Source organism: Sus scrofa, chromosome 7, assembly GCF_000003025.6.
Source record: "Sus scrofa isolate TJ Tabasco breed Duroc chromosome 7, Sscrofa11.1, whole genome shotgun sequence".
Taxonomy (NCBI): Eukaryota; Metazoa; Chordata; class Mammalia; order Artiodactyla; family Suidae; genus Sus; species Sus scrofa.
In genome coordinates, this window is record NC_010449.5 from 91,430,459 (window position 1) to 91,456,100 (window position 25,642).

General features: G+C 45.7%; 1 protein-coding gene across 4 annotated transcripts in view; it reads right to left on the bottom strand.

Moving 5' to 3' along the window:
* The window catches only part of RDH11 (retinol dehydrogenase 11 (all-trans/9-cis/11-cis)), a 37,490-nt gene extending 15,418 nt beyond the window's left edge, over window positions 1-22,072 (bottom strand). The window contains exons 1-7 of one of the 4 annotated variants that reach the window (XM_005656347.1): window positions 21,850-22,072; window positions 9,413-9,531; window positions 8,103-8,258; window positions 6,259-6,363; window positions 5,282-5,491; window positions 2,509-2,598; window positions 1,894-2,083 (exon numbers count right to left, since the gene is read on the bottom strand). In XM_005656347.1, the coding sequence (XP_005656404.1) occupies window positions 1,894-2,083; window positions 2,509-2,598; window positions 5,282-5,491; window positions 6,259-6,363; window positions 8,103-8,258; window positions 9,413-9,531; window positions 21,850-21,917 (938 nt within the window). In that variant the 5' untranslated portion in view covers window positions 21,918-22,072. Of the gene's footprint in view, window positions 1-1,893; window positions 2,084-2,508; window positions 2,599-5,281; window positions 5,504-6,258; window positions 6,364-8,102; window positions 8,259-9,412; window positions 9,532-21,849 lie in introns of all 4 variants that reach the window. The other 3 variants (XM_021099394.1, XM_001928767.2, XM_021099395.1) reach the window with 3 other exon arrangements.

Genomic DNA, 25,642 nt, shown 5'->3' on the forward strand with positions numbered 1-25,642 from the left:
TGTTCATGGCAGCACTATTCACAATAGCCAAGAAATAGAAAACAACCTCAATCTCCATCAACAGAAGAAGATGTTGTACATATGTACAATGGACTACTTCTCAGGCATAAAAAAGAATGAAATAATACCATTTGCAGCAACATGGATGCAAGTAGATATGAGTGAAGTCAGACAGAGAAAGACAAGTACAATATGATAATACTTATATGTGGAATCTAAAATATGGCACAAATGAACCTATCTACAAAACAGAAACAAGACTTATAGAGAACAGATTTGTGGTTGCCAAGGAGGAGGGAGGGCGAGGAATGGACTGGGAGTTTGGGGGTAGTAGATGCAAACTATTACATTTAGAAATGGATAGACAACAAAGTCCTATTGCATAGAATAAGGAATTATATCCAATCTCCTGTGATAAACCATAATGGAAAGGAATATTTTAAAAAGGAATATGTATATATTAAATCACTTTGCTATACAGCAGAAATTAGCACAAAATTGTAAATCAACTATACTTTAATAAAAAAAAATAATATGGGATGTGAAAAATATGAGAAGCGGTAGTAGATAGGAATGGGGCAGGACTGACCATGGGTTAATGGCTGTTGAGGCAGATTATGGGTATATGGGGACTCAACATGTTATTCTGTCTCCTCCTGTATACTATAAAAATTTTATACAACAAAAGGCTTAAAAAGTCTTCACCTGAAGTTCCTGTAATGGCTCAGTGGTTAATGAATCCGACTAGGAACCATGAGGTTGCAGGTTCAATCCCTGGCCTCACTTGGTGGGTTAAGGATCCAGTGTTGCCATGAGCTGTGGTGTAGGTCACAGATGCGGCTCGGATCTGGTGCTGCTGTAGCTCTGGTGTAGGCCGGCAGCTACGGCTCCGATTAGAACCCTAGCCTGGGAACCTCCACATGCCTCAGATTTGGCCCTAGAAAAGACAGAAAGACAAAAAAAAAAAAAAAAGTCTTCACTTATTCAAGAAGGGAGTTCACTCATGCTGAAGTTCCTGGGCCAGGGATCAAACCCATGCCACAGTGAAAACACTGGTCCCTTAACCGGCCGAGACACTGGGGAACTCCTCAAATTCGTTTCAATGTGAAAAAATAGAACAAGAAGTCCAAAATGGAACAAAGAAAACTAGACTGACATAACAAAATGTAGGAAGAAAAGAAACAGACAGAAAGTATAATCATCCATACAAAAGATGGCATGGATAAAATCAAACCTAGCAGTTACCAAAAAAATGTGAATGGGTCAAATTCTGCTATTAAAAAGTAAAACCTTTAGAGTCAAGATACAGAAGCTATGTTGGAGAATATTCTTTTTAAAAACAGTACATAGATAACTGAAACGGACAGCACAGGAAACTATATTCAATATTTTGTAATAACCTTTAAGAGAAAAGAATCCGAAAGAAGAACACATATGTACAAACTGAACCATGTTGCTGTACACCTGAAACTAACACAACACTGCAAATCAATTATACTTCACTTTAAAAAAATTTAAAAAAAAATTTTTAAAGGGTACAGTATACTAGACAAATCCAAATTATTTCCTATGGGCAATAAAATTCCATTTTCAAAAACAAGATACAGGAGTTCCCGTCATGGCGCAGTGGTTAATGAATCCGACTAGGAACCATGAGGTTGCTGGTTCGATCCCTGCCTTTGCTCAGTGGGTTAACGATCCAGCGTTGCCGTGAGCTGTGGTGTAGGTTGCAGATGCGGCTCGGATCCCGAGTTGCTGTGGCTCTGGTGTAGGCCGGCAGCTACAGCTCCGATTCGACCCCTAGCCTGGGAACCTCCATATGCTGCAGGAGCAGCCCAAGAAATAGCAAAAAGACAAAAAACAAACAAACAAAAAACCAAAATACATTCATACCTGAAATGGTTTCCACTTAGAACCTCAAGACCTTCTGTTAAGGCACAGTACAGGCTGGTCTGGGCTCCCTGCTGAGGGGTCTTGATGAAGAAGGAGAAAAGCCACCAAATCCATCTCAGGAGGGATGAGTGCCGAACCAATTCAGAGTCAACTGTGCCAGGGTGTACTGAGTATGTTGTAACGCCAGAGCCTGTTGTGGGGGTACCATGTAGAGAAAGGAAGACAGGACTTGATGTTGCCAAACGGCCAAAGAGAACAAATGACATGAATAAACATTTGCCCTACGTGGACTCCCTTCCCATGATGTTATCTCAAGCACTCCTCCCAGTAATTTATATCTCCATTTCAAAGATTAGGATTAAGGCTCAGAGAGGTTATTAACTGTTAGGAAGCAGCAGAGTCAGGACCTCTCAGAAGCACTTGACATTGTTGACCATTCTCTTCCTAAAGTTTCCTTTCCATTGGCTTCCATGACTCCATACTTCTGATTTTTCTAAACTTTCTGGGTGCTCCCTCCAGTTTCCTGGACCAGTTAATTAGTTTCTACCCAAACTTTAAATGTTAAGAGTTCTCATGGCTCACTAAACTCCCTCTTTGTAACTTTAGAACACTCACTTTTGCCGTCAGACTGCCCAGTTTCAAATCTCAGCTTTATCGCTGTGTGACCGTGGGCAAGTTCCTGATGTTGTGACTTAGTTTCTGCATCTGTAAAATGGGGATAATTACAATATCTGCACCTCGCAGAATTGTTCTGAGGATTAAATGAGTTCCTATGTAAAAGAGCTTAGAATAGTGTCTGGCGCATAGTAAGTGCTAAATGATATCTATTTCAGGACCAATTTTTCTTTTCTAGAAACTTTGGGATCAGAAATGATTCCAATTTTTTTCCCTGAGTTTATAAAGATAATTCAATTATATATATATATATATATAATATACATGTATATATGTATATACATATATAATATACATATAAATGTCTATTACCTACTCTCCCTAGTACAGGTGAAGTTTTTATCAAGCTTATGAAAAAACTGAATTTTCAGGTCTTTATGGATTTCACAATCGCAGATAAAGGACTGTGAACTTGCATTATTTTCCACTTGATGTCTATTCTAGATGACCCATAGTAATGCAGACTCAGAGGTCCAAATTGACTTCATATATTTAAGGCCAAACCTGGTTCTAACAGTGTTTGCCTGACTTGTTGAAAGAACCAGTGAAAGAAACCTGGTTCTTTTAAGGAGGCAGGCATAAAGGACCAGTTTTTAAGAATTCCCCATCTCACCATGCACCTCCAGCCAACGAGCACTCTGGTTTTCACATCCTAAATATCTCTCAGCAGTGTCCACTACCCTCCATCTCCACCACCACGGTCTAAGCTAACCTTATTTCTTACCCCAACCACCGAAATCATGTGCTGCATGCACTCTTGCCCCTATCTTTAAAAAGGCTTTCATTTTAAAGGTTTTGCAATGTTCTTAGAATAAACACTGATCCTTACCGTGGCCCCTATGGAGTTCACCTCTGCCTCACCAATCTCAGCTCAGACCTCCATTCCTCTTGCTTTCTACATTCTAACTATGAAGGTCTTGTCTCACTTTCTCAAGTGGAGCCCAGACTCTTCCTTTCACCTGGAATGTTCCTCCGCCCCCTCTGCTGCCTCACCCAACTCCCACTATAACCCATTTAATTTCTAATCATCCTGCAAGGCCTCAGCCCGGAACGCACTCCCTCAGAAAAGTCTTCCCTGAGCCCTCAGACTGAATAAGGGTCCCGCCACTGCCCCCCAACCCACTATAGGTCCTTGTAATTCCCCTTTAGAGCATTTGTCACCATTTAAATTAAACAACAACAAAAAGCAAACCAGATATTGCCAAGGAAAGGAATAAACTAAGGCATATCTATACTATGAAACACAATGCAGCCAACAAAAGGAATGCGGAAAATGTACCATATGGAAAGATCTCCAAGACATCGTGTTGGAATTTCAGTTCCTTACGTACAGTGTATACATTAAGTGCACAAGGAAATGATTGGAAAGGTGTCTATCAAGTTGTTGACAGTGGTTTCTTGAAGGGATCAAAGTAGGAGGGGGAGAGAGGAGAATAGGTGAAGGGGATTTTTCACCTCTATATACTTCCATATTATTTGAACTTTTTACAGTGAGAATGATTCATGCATTTCTAGATTTATTCTGCCATTGTATACATACTTGTGAACTACCTCTCCCCCCTGCCGAATGTGAACCACTCCACCTCGGAGCCCCTAATCCAGTGTGTAGAACAGCACGGACACTGAATACATGGCTGTTGAATAGATGACTCTTGCATCATGCCCAGGTTTCTTTCATTGCATCACAGCTATTTAACCTTCACACCTGTTAGGTTTCCTCACTCAAGTATCCTCTGCTTCCATCTCATCCTCGCAGCTGGGCCCATCTCTCTACCTCTGGGCCATCCTTGCTCCGTGATCAACCTGTGGGTAGTTTTCACCTTCCAGTTACCCTGGTCCTTCCCAAGCTGATAAAGGATGTTATGCCCTGGGCATAGACTTTCCTCCCCATCTCACAGCTGTCCATGTGGTTTGATGAGCCTGTTCCAACAGGGGGGCACCTGTGTCTGATTCCTTCAGACTGAACTCTGCCTGCCTCAATCCTAAGCAACTCTAATTGTCCACCTTGGATTTCCTTTCTCTTTATTGGAAATCCAGAGTAGACCATGCTAAGGACCTCTGTTTATTTATAACTCCCCTCCCCAAACATACATTTCCCTCTTATTTGACCCTTTGCTGTTAGGCAGACCCCTTCCAGATCCCAGCACCTCTTTTATCCCAATGGCTATAGTTAGTGCCAACTCTCAGCCTTCCCTTCTGTCTAGTTTCACTATGAGTCAAAAACCATGACTTGCTCATGAAGCTTGCATTAATCATGATAATAACCTATGAAGCAGCCCCATTTTACATTTGAGGAAATAAGTCTTGACAAGTTAAGCAACTTGCTGCAGGTCATGCAGCTAGAGTGCTAAAGCCAAGCCTTCAGACTCAAAGTCAGAATTTCCCCATCACCTGCCAGCTATCTCCAATATTCAGGTGTGAGCTCTTTAACTAAAACCAAACCCAGGTGGAAGCAGGTCCCGCCCAGGGGATGGGCTCCAGGAAACAGTTCCCATTCCCATGCCTTTTATATCTCCATTGATTTGTATCTCAACACTCATTTTTTCCTTTTTTTAAATTTTATGTAATGATTTTTATTTTTTTTTTCATTATAGCTGGTTTACAGTGTTCTGTCAATTTTCCACTGTACAACATGATGACCCAGTTACACATACATGTATACTTCTTTTTTCTCACATTATCATGTTCCAAGCACTCATTCTTCTAAGCCTACCTTTTAGCCTCCGGGCCAGTTCCTGGGTGAAGAGAACATTGGCTAACTTGCTGTTACAGTAGGCCAGACCCGCATGGTAGAACTTCTCACCCTGCAGGTTATGGAAGTGGATCCTTCCCATGTGATGTGCTAAGGAAGACACATTCACTACCCTTGATGGGGCTGATTCCTTCAGCTTCTCTAGTAACAGATGGGTCAGGAGGAAGTGACCTATGAGAAAAACTAGAATTAACAGAGGTCAGGGCCAATGTGAGGGTGAAGGGAGCAGTGGTGAGCAAGGCTCAGCTATATATAGCAGGGAGAGAATTAAAGAATAAGGCTTTTTGGAGTTCCCTGGTGGCCTAGCAGGCTAAGGAGCTGGCATTGTCACTGCTGTGGCTCAGGTCACTTCTATGGCTCAGGTTGAATTACCTGGCCCAGGAACTTTTGTATGCCATGGGTGCAGCCAAAAAAAAAAAAAAAAACAAAACAAAACGGAATAAGGCTTTTTGCCTCATTATTTCATTATCAACGACAGAACAAGTTCAGGGAGTGTTTAGGAAAATAGAAACAATCAAAGACTTAAGACATCCTTCCTATAACATAGGACTGGATTATGTGAATGTGAATATCAATATGAAGTCTTGTCTTGTTCCAACTTTAGCATCACTCTTTAAGGACAGGTGGCCTCTCTACCTGAAGCTGACCACAGGGATCACTACAAATAAAGCAACACAGCCCCTAATCCAGTCAGCTTCTTCAAAAACATTCTAGGGGAAATTAAATCTTAACCACAGATTAAAAAGTAGGAAGACCCTCCAGGGAGCCTCAAGTTAATCCCTGAGCTTTTAGGCAGGACCACACTTTTATTATACATCTATGGTCCATTATGGCCCAGGGGTCCAATCACACCACAAAAAAGGTTCAATATGACTCCTAAGTTTTCCAAGGAGAACTTCAGTTTCCCTGTAGCTTTGTGACGAGACAAGATTTCTCACCTAAGTGGTTGACTCCCATGTGCGTCTCAAAGCCGTCTGCTGTCTTGGAGTAAGGACACATCATCACTCCTGCATTGTTGATCAAAATGTGGAGATGCTTTTCTTCTGCAGGAAGAGGAGATGGAGTGTGGAGGTGGGCAGCCACAGCAGTTACACCTTCCAAATCCACCCCACACCCAGGCTTTGAAATGGGGATCCATGGCTTCCATCTTTCCGCTATTTTCCCTTCGTACTTATTTTGTATTGTTTTTCATTTTAGGACTTTAGTTGAATCCTATATACTTTCACTACAGGGCAAAATTCCACTTGACACTACCAAAAGGCCTTTCCAACCTTTCCAATTCAGGAGCTACTACCTGCTTTGGGGAAGGGTTCTGTCTATCTCTCCCAACAGCAAGACTTCCCAAGCTGAGCAGGAAATGCCAAAGCAAAAGAAAAAAGGATTTTTTGTGTGCCTCCCTGCCACTGGGATTCAGGTCCCCGAAGAAACAGTGGTTTCACCTCTGTGTTGCATCTGCCAACTCTCTCTTATGGCTTATTTTCTCACATGCTTTGTAGTTTCTGACTAAAAGTGTTTATCAGTGGCAGCTGTTTTTCCTGGGAGGCTTAGATCCCTGGGTTATGAGGGAGGAAGCCTACAGAGTACTCTTGTACTTGCTTTTGATGAGATTCTATAGGGCTTTATGTTAACTTCTCAGCTCAAGTTTCTTACACCATTTGATAGAGTGAATGAAATCCCCCCCACAGGAAGTTCCTGTTGTGGCTCGGCGGTAATGAGCCCGAGTAGTATCCACAAGGTCACAGGTTCGATCCCTGGCCTCCCTCAGTGAGTTAAGGATCCAGCATTGCCGTGAGCTGCATTGTAGGTTGCAGAGGGGCTTGAATCTGGCATTGCTGTGGCTGTGGTGTAAGCCAGTGGCTACAGTCCGATTCAACCCCTACCTGGGAACCTCCATATGCCGCCAGTGCAACCCTAAAAAGACAAAAATAAATAAAAACCAAAAAAAAAAAATCCCCCCCCCCCAACAAATGATGCCAGCCTGAAGTTCTAATTTCTTGCAGATGACCCTTTATCCATTCATGTTCTAAAGAGAGGATAAGCTTCTATGTCATATCCCTGAGCTGGTGGCCTGGATTTTTTTTTAAAAGCCTGGTACTATGGACCAGGTAGCTTTTTGTGAATCACAATCTCGTGTGGAGCCTCAGACAGAGCAACACAGCCCTCAGCACCCTGAGGTCTCATCTCCTATCCCTGTATGGGTATTTGGCCACCAGACCTTAAAGCCCATACTGAGTTCTTGTACATCTAAGAGATTTTTGGCTTTAGCTCTTTTGCACTGCTATGACTTTCTGAATTCACTTTTTGTTTCTGCCTCTTGAGGATTTCCCTTCATTACTAATGAGTTCAGCTCTGAATCAGAAGTCTGGGGTTATATCTTGTCTAGCATTTCTATGTGTCAGCGAGGGAAAGGTATCTTTTCCTTTTGGCTAAGTCTACCATGTTGACTGCAAGACCCTCAGCATAGTCTTCAGTTCTAAATTTACCTGCTGGAGTTTCCATTGTGGTGCAGCGGAAACAAATCCAACTAGGAACCATGAGGTTGCGAGTTCAATCCCTGGCCTCGCTCAGCGGGTTAAGGATCTAGCGTTGCCATGAGCTGTGGTGTAGGTCACAGACATGGCTTGGATCTGGCGATGCTGTGGCTCTGGCGTAGGCCAGCAGCAACAACTCCGATTAGACCCCTAGCCTGGGAACCTCCATATGCCACGAGTGCGGCCCTAAAAGGACAAAAGACAAATATAAATAAATAAATAAAAACAAAAAACAAAAAACAAAAACTTACCTGCTAAGAAGCCCTTAGCAAAAGCTCGAATAGATTTAGTATCAGCCAGGTCCAGTTTCCGCACCAATACCTGTTGGTTTCCTGTCATGTTCTGGATTTCTCTGGCTACCGATTCCCCCTTTTGCACATCCCGGCAGGCTAAATATACACGGGCTCCTGTCAACCAACATGTGAAAGAGAAGAGATGAGTTGTCAGCTCTGATTTTTTTTTTTTTTTTTTTTTGGCTGTACCCATGACATATGGAAGTTCCTGGGCCAGGGATCAAACCTGTACCACAGCAGTGACTGGAGACACTACAGTAACAAGGCTGGATCCTTAACCCACTGCACCTCAAGGCAACTCCTGTCAGCTCTGTTTTTGAATGAGCATTATAGACTTAATACTAATGTTAAATGTTATTTTCTACTGTTTTTTTTTTAAATAATTGAAGTATAGTAGATTTACAATGTTGTGTTGATTGCATCTGTACAGCAAAGTGATTCAGTTATATACACACACCCATTCTTTTTAATTAATTAATTTATCTTTTTAGGGCCGTGTCCTTAGCATATGGAGGTTTCCAGGCTAGGGGTCAAATTGGGCCTGTAGCTGCTGGCCTACACCACAGCCATAGCAACTCAGGATCTGAGCTGCATCTGCAACCTATACCACAGCTCACAGCAACACCAGATCCTTAACCTACACGCTTTTTAAAAAAAATGTTCTTTTCCATTATGGTTTATTATAGGATATTGAACATAGTTCTCTCTGCTGTACGGGAGGATCCTGTTTTTCTTCCATGTGTAATAGCTTATATCTGCTAACTCCAATCTACTACTTTTTTTAAAAAAGGAATTACCCCTACTTCACACAGATGAACAAATCAGTAAAGAAAAATAAATTAACAATATTTGTCATGCATCCATTATACGGAAAACATTGTAACATTGTACTAGTATCAAACCAGCAAATCAGTAGGGCACTTGGAATGTTTTTTTTTTTTTTTTTTTTTGGTGTTTTTGCCATTTCTTGGGCTGCTCCCACAGCATATGGAGGTTCCCAGGCTAGGGGTCTAATTGGAGCTGCAGCCACCGGCCTACGCCAGAGCCACAGCAACGCGGGATCCGAGCCTCCTCTGTGACCTACACCACAGCTCATGGCAACGCCAGATCCTTAACCCACTGAGCAAGGCCAGGGATCGAACTCGCAACCTCATGGTTCCTAGTCGGATTCGTTAACCACTGAGCCATGACGGGAACTCCTGGAATGTTCTTGAACTGCAAGGGCTAAAAGAGCAGTAAGCAGGAAGGAAACAAGCAGATGATCTTGCCTCTTTTAGCCAGCTCTTTGGCCGTCTCCTTCCCAATGCCTGTGTTGGCTCCAGTGACCACAGCGACCTTCCCAGGAAGCTGGACGGTTGATGTACACACCCCGCTGGACAGCATTTTCCTGCAGACAGAAGAGAGCTTGTCAGTTCTTCATTCTCTTTGTCTCAGTCAGAGGTCCTATAACACCCTCATGTCAGCAGGTCCCAAGGTGGAGGGCTGCTTTGGTTCCGTCTATTGTTATCCTTTCATAGATTGAAGGAAGGTTGGAGGAAAGAAAACAAAAGTTTTCTGCTCTTAAGATTTTCTTGCTCAAAATTATCTGCTCTTGCTTAAGGACAGATGTGATTTAATCATAAGGGCGAATATTAGCTTTGTTCCCTGCAGCATGAGACCTAGATGAATTTTTTTTTTTTTTTGGTCTTTTTGTTTTTTTAGGGCTACGACCATGACATATGGAGGTTCCCAAGCTAGGGGTCTAATCAGAGTTGTAGCGGCAGGCCTACACCACAGGCACAGCAATGTCAGATCCGAGCTGCATCTGTGACCTACACCACAGCTCACAGCAATGCCAGATCCTTAACCCACTGAATGAGGCCAGGATCGAACCCGCAACCTCATGGTTCCTGGTTGGATTCATTTCGGCTGCACCATGATGGGAACTCCTCGGAGAACTAGATGAATATTTGTTTAACCAGGTTCCTCATTTAGGGTGTAGCTCTTTCTTAGACTTAAGAAATCACAAAACCTAGCCAAAAAAAGAAAGAACTGGCCCACTTATGTTAATCTGTCCCTTACTGTCACTTTTTGGCCTTGATAAAATAGCTTTCACAACACAGAAGTTAAAATTATGAAAACTTGCCAACCCGGGGCAAAAAGAACAGGAAAAAAAAAAAAAAAAAAAACCCCACTTACACACACTTAAAAATAAGATAGGAGTTCCCTGGCTCAATGGGTTAAGGATCTGACATTGTCACACTGTGGCTCAGGTCGCTGCTCTGCTGTGGCACATGTGTGATCCCTGGCCTGGGAATTTTATATGGCATGAGTGCAGCCAAAAAAAAATTCAGTATAAATAAACAAATAAAAATAAGATAAGACAAAGAAAAGACATAAGTATAAAGGAGATTGTTCCCTAATGGGCTCGTGGTTGGGATTCACTAGTGAATCTATTACTGAAATAGAGTTTTAACTAAAGAACAACCCCCCCTCGGCTAAGAAGGCAGCTGCAAGCCTTTCCAGCTATGCTCGTCACTACACCACCCTTCGGGTAGTAATGTAACAACTGTGTGCCCTTTGTCCAAGCCAGCAGCCCTACTAATCATGTACCCAGCATTGCTTATCAGTTCCGCTTCTGTAACCTTGCTTGCTCAGTTTCTTAGGGAGGAACACTGTCTGCTTGGGGATGGGGGGAGGTCCGGGATGCTTACATGGGAAAATCAAGACCCTGTAGTGTATAAAAGTTACTGAGAACAAAGACCTGGTGCTCAGACTCTGGAGGGGACTCCTCTGAGCCCGCACCAGTGCTGAATAAACCTTGCTTTTCCCTATCTCCGAGTGCTGTTTGTCTCCTTCCATTGCCACGGTTTTTGCGGTTTCTGCAACATTTGTGGTGCATTGGCCGGGAAGCCGACAACCGAGCTGGCCTCTTGTGCCACTGTTGTCAGGGAACCGGGGGAAGCCATGGTCGCCGGCCCGGTGACAGGTGGATAGCATGCACTGGCCATTTTGCCGGATCCAGACCCTCACTTGGGCTGTGCTGGCCTTGGCTCACACCACTTCCCGAACGGACTCAGAAGGAGAGTGCAAACAGGTTCTAGGACAGGATGTCAGACTGGCGAGTTCCCTGGGGACATCTGCCTGAGTCAGGACCTGCCATACAGTGGAAGGAGAGACTGATCACCTCTCAGTGACCAAAGGGTCACTCAGGTCAGGATTTGCTCCCTTGGGTTTGGGAGGCTTGTCAATTCTGGTGTGTGTGTGTGTGTGTGTGTGTGTGAGTGACTGGAGAGAACGAGAGCCCGTGCTCCACCGTCCTTGGACTACGGAGCCAGAGTGAGTCCTAACCTGCAGTTCCGCGACGACCCTCATATGGCTTCTGGTGGCCCTCTTCGGGGGGATCCTGACGTTGGGGTTTATACAGTCCCACCTATGCTAAGAGGTGACTGAAATATCTCCTCTGGGGGAGCGGTCAGGCGGACGAAGTGATTGTTACCTGAGGCCTTGTCCTCGCTGTTTGTCTTGCGTCACCATCACAGGGTGGGACTTCACACAATGGGTAAATTGGCTTCCAAGCCCACCGTCTTAGAGTGTATGGTTAAGAATTTTAAGAAAGGATTTTCTAGAGATTATGGTGTTAAACTGAGTCCCGGAAAACTGTGTACCCTCTGTACCCTAGAGTGGCCCTCCTTTGGTGTTGGCTGGCCTCTGGAAGGGACCTTAGATGTGTTCACAGTTGCAGCAGTATATAATGTTACAACAGGAGACCCTGGACACCCAGACCCATTTCCGTATATTGATCAATGGTTGGAAATTGCCTATTTGAGGCCCCATGGGTTCGGTTCTGCCCCACAGACCAGGGACAGTGTAGGGTGCTAGTAGCCCAGTCCAAGAAGAAAACCTTGTCTCAAAAAAAGGTGCCACCTATTTTTCAAGGGGAACCTGAGGACTCGCCCCCTATGCCACCACCTTATGTGCTGCCGGCCCCACCTCTGGGAGCAGAGGGTCCCCAGGTGCCAGATAGCCCACCGCCTTCTGTTTCTCCTCCTCCTTCTGCTTCTGAAGTTCCCGAGGCAATATCACCCCCGCAGCCACACTCTCCAGAACCCCCGCAGCCACACTCTCCAGGTGTCTCAGGTCAGCTCAGGGAGCAGCCACTCCAGCATTGTAAATGCCCTTACAGGAGACATGGGGACCACGGCAAGTCGCCACCGATGGGACCATACAAGAGGGGGGATGGTTTTTTTATTACCAGCCCTTTTCCACTGCCGATCTCCTCAACTGAAAACACCATACTCCCTCATATTCTGAAAAGCCTCAGGCGCTGACTGATCTCTTAGAATTCATTTTCCAGACACACTGTCCCACCTGGATAGACTGCTGGCAACTCCTTTTTACTCAGTTTGACCCTAAAGAGTACTGGCAAATTGTAACAGAAGCCCCAAAATGGCTTCAGGCCAATGTGGGGGGTCGAGCAGACTTGGCAAACTGGGTACGGGAAGCCGTCCCAGAAGAAAACCCCCACTGGGACTATGACACTGAAGAAGGGAAACGTAACCTAGAGAGGTACCGGCAGGCCTTCTGACAGGGGGCAAAAGCTGGGGCAAAAAGCCTACTAATATAGCTAAGACCAGTGAGATACTACAAGAGCCAAATGAAAGCCCAGCCAAATTCTATGAGAGACTATGTGAGCCTTTCCAAATCTACACCCCTTTTGATCCCGAGGCCCCTGAGAACCAACGGATGATAAATGCTGCCTTTGTGGGACAAGCCCAATCAGACATCCATAAAAAGCTACAGAAATTAAAAGATTTGCAGGAGAAAATGCCACTAAACTGTTGGAAATAGCCAACAAGTTTTTTATTAACTGAGACCAGGTGGCCCGCCGTGATGCAGAAAAGAGAATGAAACAAAAGGTGACTCTTCTGGTGGCCGCCCTGTCAAAACCGGTGCCCCCAGTGGGACCACCCCATAGGGGACAAGGCCCAAGGCCAGGAAAAAGGAGTCCCCTGGAACATGACCAATGCGCTTACTGCAAAGAAAAGGGACATTGAAAAAATGAATACCCCCACCATCCTGAGAAAAAGACCAAAGCCCCACCTAGCCGGTACCGATCTGAGCCATTCAGCACCAACCTGATCAGCCTAGCTGAGTCTGATTGGGGGGACCAGGCTCTTTCCAGCTGGGCCCCCGAGAGCCTATGGTCAGAATTCAAGTAAGGGGCCACCCCATAAACTTTATGGTTGACACAGGTGCTGAACTTTCTGTGGTTACACAACCTGTAGCTTCCCACTCAGGGAAAGAAACCACCATCGTTGGGGCCACAGGTAACCAAACCCACAGGCCCTTCTACGGTCCTTGATGATGTCGGCTAGGAGGCCATGAAGTAATACATGAATTTCTTTACCTGCCTGACTGCCCAATCCCCCTGATGGGAAGAGACCTGCTAGCTAAAATGGGGGCACAAATTTCCTTTTCTACTGACGTATCAGCCCAACTCAAATTGACAGAACCCCCCCTCTCCTTTAATCATGGCTCTTGCTGTAAAAAGGGAAGAGAAATGGCACTTGTACTCTTCCCCTTCAGAAATGGGGACCATTCCCCCAGAACTAGAGACTAAATACTCATTGGTTTGGGCTGAAGCAAATCCACCAGGACTGGCAAAATGCCATGCTCCTGTCTTGATTGATCTAAAACCCGGAGCTCAACCGGTAAAGCTATGGCAATACTCAATTCCCAGAGAAGCTCGACTGGGAATCCAGGTTCACCTGGATAGGCTGCTTCAGCACGGACTGTTAATAAAATGTCAGTCCCCTTGGAACACCCCTTTACTGCCCGTGAAAAAACCGGGAACACAGGACTACCACCCAGTTCAGGACTTGCGAGCCATAAATGAAGCAACTGTCACATTACACCCATCCGTCCCTAACCCGTATACCCTGCTAGGGCTGATCCCCTCCACTGCTGAGTGGTTTACTTGCCTGGACTTAAAAGACGCCTTCTTCGGAGTTCCCGTCGTGGTGCAGTGGTTAACGAATCCGACTAAGAACCATGAGGTTTCGGGTTCGGTCCCTGGCCTTGCTCAGTGGGTTAAAGGATCCAGCGTTGCCGTGAGCTGTGTGGTGTAGGTTGCAGACGCGGCTCGGATCCCCCATTGCTGTGGCTCTGGCATAGGCTGGTGGCTACAGCTCTGACTGGACCCCTAGCCTGGGAACCTCCATATGCCGCAGGAGCGGCCCAAAAAATGGCAAAAAGACAAAAAAAAAAAAAAAAGACGCCTTTTTCTGCCTCCGGGTGGCACCTGCCAGTCAGCCCTTGTTTGCTCTTAAATGGGAAAATCCACATACAGGGACAAAGGAACAGCTCACCTGGACTAAACTCCCACGAGGATTCAAAAACTCTCCCACTCTTTTTAGCGGCGCCCTAGCCACTGACCTGGCTGAATTTCTTGGACAAAAACTGGGCTGTGTTTTACTACAATATGTTGACAACCTCTTACTAGCTGGCACCACGGAGTTGTTTCCTCTAGGCTCAGTGTCTAGAGGAAACAAGAGCACTCCTTTCCCTACTGATGGAGGCAGGGTATCAGGTATCAAAGAAAAAGGCACAAATCTGTAAAAAACTAGTCAAGTATCTGGGTTTTAACATCATGCAGGGCTGACTAAGACTAGGGACTAAAAGAAAGCAGGCAGTTTGTGTCATTTCTGTCCCTACCACCCACCAGAAGGTTTGTGAGTTCCTAGGGGGCAGCAGGATTCTGCTGGATATGGATCCCCGGGTTTTCAGACTTGGCCAGGCCTCAGTATGAGGCTCTAAAAGGAGAAAAAAAGGCTCCCCTTGAATGGGGACCAAGCCAGGAGACAACATTTCAGACAATCAAAACCAAACTCACTGAGGCTCCAGCCTTGGGACTTCCTGATGTAACCAGAAAATTTAACCTTTTTGTTCATGAAAAAAACGGGATGGCTTTGGGAGTCTTAACTCAAAAATTTGGGCCTTGGCAGAGGCCAGTGGCATATCTGCCTAAACAAATTGACTCAGTTGCAGCCAGATGGCCTCCCTGCCTCCTAGCACTGGCAGCTACCACCTTGTTGGTGAGAGAGGCTGCCAAGTTGACTCTGGGACAAAACCTCAGTGTTAAAATCCTGCACTCAGTTGTAACCCTAATGGATACCAGGGGCCGCCATTGGCTCACACATGCACAAATGACTCAATATCAAGGGTTACTATGTGAAAATCCACGGGTAAAACTGGAGGTTGTACGAACTCTGAATCCAGCCACTTTTCTGCCAGATGAAGCGGGGCCCCCCAGACCATAACTGCTTGGAGGTACTAGATGAGGTGTTTTCCAGCAGGCCTGACTTGACTGATAAACCACTCCAAAATCCTGACCTGGTTTTATATACTGATGGCAGCAGCTTTATGGAGGATGGGAAAAGGATGATATCTGACTTAAAAGTGATAAAAACAGAAGTGCTTCCTCAAGGATGGTCAACACAGAGAGCAGAATTATGGGCCTTAATCAGAGCACTGGAGCTTAGCCGAGACCGGCGAGTTAATATCTATACCAACTCATGGTATGCCTTTGCAACTTTACATGTTCATGGAGCCTTATATAAAAAAAGAGGACTCCTCACTGCTAAAGAAAAAGGGATTAAAAAACCAGGCTGAAATCTTAAAGCTCCTAGATGCAGTATGGGAACCTAAAGAAGTTGCAGTTATCCACTGTAAAGGCCACCAAAAGGGAGACGACCCAGTGACAAAAGGAAACCGTAGTGCTGATGCAGCTGCCAGACAGGCAGCCCGGGGACAACAGCCAGACAAACCTAAGGTCTTGCTGGCTCCAGAAGTGCCAGCTGTCCCCAGATATTCTCCAGAAAAAAAAATAAATAAATAAATAAGAAAAAAAGGAGAAACTAAAACTAAGATGGGATGGTGGGTCACACAGGACCACCAAGCTTATGTTCCAGAACAGCTGGCCTACAAACTAGTCCACCAATAACACGAGCTAACCCACATGGGCAAAACTGCCTTAGAGACCCTACTGGGCTGGTACTATCTCATTGCTCGTCTTCCTGCACTCTGCTCCTCTGTCTCCCAAAGATGTATAACCTGTTTGCAGAATAATGCCCGCTGGGACACAACACTGTGGACTGTCCCCATTGAGGATATGGAAGTGGACTTCACTAAGGTCACCCTTAGTAAGGGGTACAAATATTTACTAGTTTTTATCTGTACTTTTTCAGGATGGGTAAAAGCCTTCCTTACCCGAACTGAAAAGGCAAGGAAAGTAACCAAGGCACTCCTGAGAGACATTATTCCCAGATATGGAATGCCTCTGACCATCTGGTCAGATAACGGACTGGCATTTGTGGCCAAAACAGTAAAACAGGTGGCAAAAGCTTTACAGATCCGATGGAAACTATCGCCCTCAAAGTTCGGGGAAAGTAGAACACATGAACCGGACCCTTAAACAGACACTGGCAAAGTTATGTCAGGACACTGGCTTGCCCTGGGTAGACATGTTGCCAGTGGCCCTCCTAAAAGTGAGATGTTCACCCCGAGCAGGAATAGGATTCTCACCATTTGAAATCTTATATGGGAGGCCACCTCCACTAATCAGTTTAAAAGCAAACACCCGGGAGTTGGGAGACTTGGAATTACATAAACAATTACAAGGACTGGGGCTCACTATTTCTCAGATACATAAATGGGTCGCAGACAGAATACCTGTGTCCTTAGGTATAACAGTACACCCCCAAAAGCCGGGGGACCAGGTGTAGATAAAGGACTGGAAAAAGAAGCCTTTGAGGCCAGTATGGAAGGGCCCCTATACTGTAATTCTAACCACCCCCACTGCTCTTAAAGTAACAGGAATAGATGCTTGGATCCATCTTTCCAGAGTTAAACCGTCTGGCCCAGCTGATGACTGTGGAGAGTGGGAGACTGCCTTTGATCCGGAGAGACCTCTTCGCCTGACAATACAGAGAAGGAGACGACGATCTCAAAGCCCTGCCCTGACCACACTGGAAGCTGGTCAGTCAATGCACAGCTGAAGCTTGAGGAAACGGTTGCCTGGTAAAATAAACTGCCTTACCTCCCTTCCACAAGAGACTTTCTTACTGTTATATACTGTTATCTTATGAGCAACATGTATGTTTGCTGCCTGTTGCTGTTAATCTGGTCCCCTTTGGTTCTGCCAGGATCCATTTCCTCATGTGACCCATGCATTCGAGTGACCCAATCAGATCAAGGGGTTACATGGACTTTGCTTTACTCCACTCATTTCTCCTGTTCCGGAGAAATTCATGGAAGTTGTACTCACAACAGGACCACTTATTCTGTCAACAGGGGGACCAATATACTTGCTTTGATCCACAATACTCCCCAACTGAGAAATGGTTAAAAGTCTGGCACTCTTATAAATCAGGGAAGCTAATTAATCTGACCCAAATTACCAACCCCAAGTTGCCAGTATCAATACTTTTTGATACCTGTGAAGCTATGAATGGGTCATGGACTTCTACTAGACCATGTGAAAGCCCGTCATGGGAAAGAGAATACAGGCTCCAGCATAAATATATGTGCTGGGGGGCCACCTGGAGTGATTGCCAGAAATACACTTACTGGAGCTGCATGGCCTGGACAACCTAAAATAAGGGAGACAAAACAGCTGCCCTTCAAAAGGGTACAGCCCCTCCAGACTGTCAGACTAAAGCTTGTAACCCAGTTAATGTCACTATTTTCTTTTTTTTTGTCTTTTGTCTTTTTGTCTTTTTATCGTTGTTGTTGTTGCTATTTCTTGGGCCGCTCCCGCAGCATATGGAGGTTCCCAGGCTAGGGGTTGAATCGGAGCTGTAGCCACCGGCCTATGCCAGAGCCACAGCAACGCGGGATCCGAGCCGCGTCTGCAACCTACACCACGGCTCACGGCAACGCCGGATCATTAACCCACTGAGCAAGGGCAGGGACCGAACCCGCAACCTCATGGTTCCTAGTCGGATTCGTTAACCACTGCGCCACGACGGGAACTCCAATGTCACTATTTTCAATTCCAGTGAGCCCAAATGGAAGGAGCGTTTCAAAATAAGCATTCGCATTGACGGAAGAGGCCTTGACCCTGGAGCTGTGCTACATTTCCAGAGAATCACGTTTGCACTCCAAGCTGCCTCTTACAGGGGCTTTCATTCCTTTTATGAAGAGATAAAAAACACCCCACCTCCCATTCTGGCCACAACTAAGAACTTGTTCTTAGCCCTGGCAGAAACTATTGCACAAACTCTCAAGGTCTCCTCTTGCTACATATGCGGGGGAATAAACACAGGAGACCACTGTCCTTGGCAAGCCAGAGAACTGGACCCATTAGAGCCTCATAATGAGACTGCATACCCCCAACTCACCGATGGGGTATGGCTCCTCAGAACTGCTATTATAGGGAGAAATTGTCTTGCGAGGCGGGGAGGACGATTTAATGTTTCAGTTGGAAGCCTAACATGTTTAGGCCTAAGGTATTATAATCTGACTGCCCAAAAGACTCAATGGTGGTCATCCTCCAATCGCTCAGAGCCCAAGCCTAATCCCTTGTCTAACTTTTCCCTCCTTCGACAAGCATGGGAAGACATCAGTACTAATATCCAAAGGCGGGCACCAAAGGGATTATATTGGATTTGTGAAAAAATGGCCTATTCCATACTCCCCCCCAATTGGGCTGGGGCATATGTACTGGGAACAATCAGACCTTCCTTCTTCCTGCTCCCACTATCACTAGGGGAAAAACTGGGAGTTCCTATATATAGGGCACAGGGTGCCCAGAGAGACCGGAGGGCTCTCCAAATTGGAGACTGGAAAGATGATAAAATGGCCCCCAGAAAAAATAATTCAATATTATGGGCCTGCCACCTGAGCAGAGGATGGCTCTTGGGGATCTCACACCCCTGCCTATATGCTGAAGTGCATTATCAGACTACAGGAGGTTTTGGAACTTATAACAAATGACACTGCAAGGCCTTGACTATATTGGCCCAACAACAAACTAAAATGTGCAGTGCAATCTACCAAAATCGCTTGGCCTTGGATTATTTACTTGCTTCTAAAGGAGGGGTTTGTGGAAAATTTAACTTAAGTAATTGCTGTCTACAAATAGATGACAACGGAAAGGTGGTAGAAGAAATTGCTGACCTCATGACTAAACTTGCCCATGTACCTGTACAAACTTGGAAAGGATGGGATGCAGACAGTCTCTTTGGTAAATGGTTCTCTTGGTTGGGAGGAATTAAGATAATGGTCGGAATAATCATGGTTATACTCGCAGGGTGCCTACTTGTTCCCTGCCTTGTACCTCTCCTGATAAATATTATAAAAGGTTTTATAAAAACCATGGTTAAAAAAAAACAAACCTCCCACCTGCTACTTATCAGAGGCTACCAAAGGGTTATGACTGATAATGATCTTTAAAGGGTGCAGATGCACCCTAAACATCAAGAGGGGGTAATGAAATGGAGTTTTAACTAAAGAACAACCCCCCCTTGGCTAAGAAGGCAGCTGCAAGCCTTTCCAGCTATGCTCGTCACTACACCACCCTTCTGGTAATAATGTAACAACGGTGTGACCTCTGTCCAAGCCAGCAGCCCTGCTAATCATGTACCCAGCATTGCTTATCAGTTCCGCTTCTGTAACCTTGCTTGCTCAGTTCCTTAGGGAGGAACACTGTCTGCTCGGGGATGGGGGAGGTCCGGGATGCTTACATAGGAAAATCAAGACCTTGTAGTGTATAAAAGTTACTGAGAACAAAGACCTGGTGCTCAGACTCTGGAGGGGACTTCTGAGCCCGCACCGGTGCTGAATAAACCTTGCTTTTCCCTATCTCCGAGTGCTGTTTGTCTCCTTCCATTGCCACGGTTTTTGCGGTTTCCGCAACACTACTAGTGGCTGTAGTCAAGGTTTAATCCTTGGTCTGGGAACTGTGATCCCACATCAGGCCATTGCATGTTGTGACAAAAAAAAAAAAAAAAAAAAAGGAAAAAAAGAAACAGTTCAAAAGGGAGCTGAGATTCAAGTCCTGGTTTAATGAGAGTCCTTCTTTATACTTTCCTGCTTCTCCAAAGGAGTGAATGCACAAACAGGTATCAGCCGGCCTCAGATTGTTTTCTCTGCAAGTCTTGGGGACTCAATTTAACAGAATCTGTTGACTGGGAGATGTATTTTTAAGGAGCATTTCAACCGTTTTCACTGAACTTAGAATGGCAAAGTACACACTTCTAGCCACCAAAGTTCCTGCTTAGAAGAAACAGGTCAATAAGGAAGTAAACTAACTCACGGTGCTTACCAAGGGATATATATCCTCCCCCTCAGGACAAGCCCTGCTGCTCAGTTTCCCACATCCCTTTCAGCTTTAGCTCCAGGAGCCACAACATATCAGGACCCAGGTAGAGACCTAGCTCTCCCTTCTAACCAGCAGAAAGGAAAGAAACAACCAACCATAAAAGTCCATGAAAGTCCAGCACTGGTCTAGTCCCTATGACCTAGCTAGGGGGCTGGGATCACAACCCTTTGAGTATAACTTTCCTTAGAAAAATCTCTTTAAGAGATGAGCACTGCTTTTAGTTCTGGTGCAACTTTTCACTGAGATTCTAAGTGGCTAAGAGGACTTTGTGATGCAAAGAGATAAAAGGCAGCCTTTTCATCCCAGTACCTGCACCCGTGTGTGTCTAAGAGGTGGGAGCACTGCGTGTTCAGAGGGAAGGAAAAGTACAACTGCAAGAGGGGCTCGAGAAAGGTGGGGAAGGAGGAGAGAAGAGGTGGAGGTATTAAGAAACGGTAGAGTGATCTAGCGGGCCTTCCAGTTCCATTCAGTTAACAAGTCCCCCCACCCCCACTCCCATCTCCACCAAGGGAAAGAGTGTGTCTCTTCAGTCACTGGTCTGCCGTCACTACTGGTGACTTACTCAGAACCAATCGTCAGGCTGCCTGTTGTGCAGCTTCCTGCCACCCTCTGGGGCTCTCAGCCAGCCATTGGCTGATGTACCACCTAGTTAAGAGACCAAGACCCTCAATCCTCTCCTCCCCAGCCCTAAACCCCGGGGCAGGACTTGGACCCTGCCCCTTCCCCTCCTCCCCGTGCTCCCGCTGCGAACGCAGGGTAGAATAATGAAACCCTTTGTTTCTCTTACACCTGCCCAGAGAAAAAGCGAATCTAACAGCAACAGGATCAAGCAATGAGGCTGCAGTTGTCACGACTCCCATCGAGGGGCAGTTTTAGAGAGCAAAAAGTCGAATCGCCCCATTGTACTTCAAAGGCTGGAAGGAAGAAGCTAAACAGGGCAGGTTCAAGGTGCGGGAGCTAAGGGAAAAACAATCTTGAGGGCTACATCCCACTTCATAGTCTGAAAGCCCCAGAGCTGTAAATTTAAGTGTCTGAGGTAGCCTTGCCCTCGCGGTTCCCTGGAGCCGGAAACGAGGGCGGCTTAGACGAAAAAGGGGGTCAGGAGAAACAAAGCAAGGTTCTGTGGACTGCAGCCTCTTCCCACCGCCTGGGGTCTCCGATCTCGCCCTCCCGCATCCAGGGCAGCAGGATCGCCTCCGACCAATCGAACTCCCCTACTTGGAGCCCCGCAGGGAGTTTTCCCTTCCTACTTTTGAAGACCAGAGCTTCGATGAGAATGAAGGTTTCCCCCCAACACACCACCAAAGACTCCGCAAGAGAAGGGAATACAATTGCACAGACCTGATTTGGGGTACAGCGATGTACAGGAGCAAAGGGAGAAGAAGGAGCAGGAGCAGGACCCCAATCATCTTGCCTAGAGGCAGCTGCGGCTGCTGAAGCGCAGCGAGAGGTCCCAGCGTAGCTAGGGGATTGGGCTTCTCTTCCAAGACACGCCCTGATAAAGTAGCACAGGCCGGGAAGCAAAGCCATCTGGGAAATGTAGTCCAAAGCCCGGTTTAGGGCAAAAAGGCAGAGAGCAGGCCGTTCCCAGACACGGAGAGAAGCTGAATCTTCCATCAGTTACGCAACAAATCCCCAACCAGCTAGGATCTAGGGCCTTTGGAATCATCAAAACAGCTCTCCCACAGCCTCTCTCCCCACGGTGAAATCTTTCCCGTTCCCTCTCTTCTGGTACCCAAGTCCAGACCCTGGTTCAGGTTTCCCCAGTTATGGTTGGGTAGTTGCCGCGTTGCTTCTCCTGGAGGTCAAATATTGGCGTCAGGGAAATGTTCTAAGGCTGATTACACAGGAGTGGAGAGATTGGAGCCTGACAGTTGGCGGGGAGGGGGAGTGCAAAATCTTTCCTCCTTAGGGATTCCTTCACCCGAAGGAGCAGAAGCTACTGGTCCCTAAATATATTACCAGGAGAATCGCTTTATTGTGTCTTTTTGGAATTATAGTGAAATAAATATATATAATGAAATACAAAGTATAATATAATTTTCCTGCTGTTTGAGTGTTAATTGATGATAGAATAGTTTTTTTGGGGGGAGGGGATTGTTTGTTTTGTCTTTTTAGGGCCACACCAGTGGCATATGGAGATTCCCAGGCTAGGAGTTTACAGGTTGAATCCGAGCTGTAGCTTGTGGCCTACGCCACAGCCACAGCAACCGTGGGATCCGAGCCGTGTCTAGCACCTACACCACAGCTCATGGCAATGACAGATCCGTAACCCACTGAGCAAAGCCAGGGATCGAGCCCGTGTCCTCATGGATCTAGTCCTGTTCGTTAACTGCTGAGCCACGACGGGAACTCCAGAATACAGTTTTCTTGATGATTTAGTTATATTAAATCCCAGGGTAGTAATGAATTTCTCATATTAGCACAGTTGGTTTTGCCTACTCATGAAAGTATTTAATCCTGTCTTGGATTAAGGCCATGGAAATTCTCTGGGAACAAGTAGGTTCCCTGGTCAGTCACTCCTTTCCGCTCTGCCATCTGAGGACTATATCTGGATTCTTGGGGGTGAAGGTGGGGAATGTTTTAAGTAATTCTCTGTGCCTCCTGACTGCGCACAGTAATGTATTCTGGTTCTTCTGCATAATTCACTTCCATTTGAATGAAAGACACATGTTCCAAGCTCAATTTGAAGCAATATATTTTATAGCAATTGGAAAGGAGTTTCCTTCACACAATACAAATTTCTACTGATTTAACATTAGATTATCTAATAATCATCATATTTTGCCACACACTCATTACTGGGTTACCTAATATTTGAATAGGGTTTTACATCTGTATTAAAAGCCTTTCATGGAGTTTCCATTGTGGTTCAGTGTAATGACCCAACTAATATACATGAGGTTGTGGGTTTGATCCCTGGCCTCGCTCAGTGGGTTAAGGATCTGGCATTTCCATGACCTGTGGTGTAGGTCGCAGACACGTCTCGGATCCTGTCCAGCTACAGCTCGGATTCGACCCGTAGCCTGGGAACATCCATATGCCACAAGTGCAGGTTCAGTCCTAAAAAACAGAAAAAAGAAGAAAAAAAGGCTTTTACATGTTTTGTTCCTTATTCATTTACTTAACGAATGCTTATTCCCGCAATGTGATAGGCACTGTGCTGAGGTCCAGCAAGGAGCCAGGGAGAAATTACCTCTACAACAAGTGATCACTGTGAATAAATCATGATAAGGGTCATGAAGGGAACTAGAGAAGTCTTTGAAAGAGCATAGCAGGAGGCCTGTCCTGGTCTAGAGATCAGGAATTAATTATTGATATTAACATTATTAATATTATTGAGGAAATAATATTTGAGCTGAAGCCCGAGGAAGATCAGGAGTTAGTGGGCAAGCAACATATGGGCAAGAGTACTCTGAGCAGAGGATTTAGTGAATGCACTTAAGGGCTCAGAGTTAGAACAGGGGACCCTAGAACAATGGAAAACACTGGTCTAGCTGGGCCTAAGGGCTGGGGGCAGTGCCAGAAATAGCAATGATAGCCAATGCTTACATAGTGTTTATTATGTGCCAGGTCCTGCCCCAGTGCTTTATATATATTAACTACCTTAACTCCCAAAGCAACCCTATGAGGCAGGTGCTATAATTCTTCCTTTTTTACAGACAAGAAAACTGAGACGACAGCAAGGTTAAATAAACTAGCCCAGGCCATCGTGGCAGAGTTGGGATTCAAACTTGAGTGGGTTTTATCCAGCGTCCGTGCCCTTAACTACTGATTTTACCAAAAGATGAAGCTGGAGAATTTCTTACACATATGCGCATTTATATAATCACACAAAATTTGCATGCAATTTCATCTATAGAACCCAGAGTAAAAACCATGGGTCAAACCCATCAATTTTAATAAGGAAATAGGAAGTTATGTACCAGCAAAAGTGAGTTCATCTGGAAATAGCCAGAGGCACAGTGATTTGGGATATGCAAATTATGGTGGACAATGGGCAGATTCTGAGAACAGGGGAAGGGAACTTGCTTTTATGGGAAAAAGCGGGGTGGGTGTTGAGAGGGGCTGTGATGATCAAAGTCCATTGGAGGAAGCTGGAAGTCCAAAGTATGGAGGCTTCTTTTTTTTGTTGTTTTGTTTTGTTTTTTGTTTGTTTGTTTGTTTTTGCTTTTAAGGGCCACACCCAAGGCATATGGAGGTTCCCAGGCTAGGGGTCGAATCGGAGCTGCAGCTGTCGGCCTACACCACAGTTATAGCAATGCAGGATCCAAGCCACGTCTGCGACCTACACCACAGCTCACAACAATACAAGGTCCTTAGCCCACTGAGCGAGGCCAGGGATCGAACCTGCAACCTCATGGTTCCTATTCAGATTCGTTTCCACTGAGCCATGATGGGAACTCCTGGAGGCTTCTTATTGGTGGGCTGCTAAAGCCTCTGGGGGCTATCTGCAGCTGAGAATTTTCTTCTTTCTGCTGGATAGAGAAGTAGGCAACACTTCCCTGTGAGAGATACAGGCAAACATCTCTTCCTATTTGGAATAACTGATGATGCATGGACAGGTGGGAGAGCTCCCCTTACTGGCCTATCCCACTCCAATTTTGCTTGAGGTTTCTCTCTTTTCAATTAAAAAAAAATATTTTTTTGTTTTTTTTTTTTAGGGCCATACCCGCAGCATATGGAAGTTCCCAGGCTAGGGGTTGAATCGGAGCTGTAGCTGCTGGCCTACCCCACAGCCACAGCAACACCAGATCTGAGCCATATCTGCAACCTATGCCACAGCTCATGGCAATGCTGGATCTTACCCACGGAGCAGGGTCAAGGATCGAACCCCAGCCCTCACGGATACTCATCAGGTTTGTTACCGCTGAGCCATAATGGGAACTCCTAGTTGAGGTTTCTTTAGTTACTTCCACAAACCTGATAATTGAAGATGGGTAAGCAAATGAGTCCTTGGAGAGGCTGTTACAGGAAGTGGAAAGGAGGGTCTTCAGGAGCATTCGCATCGTGGGATAGGGAGAGGAAGGTAAGCCTGGAAATGGACTGTGCAAAGTGGACGGGGAGGTTGAAGATGTGTCAGACCCGGAGCAGGTTAGGGAAACCACACAGTCATCTGAACCAGGAAAGTTTA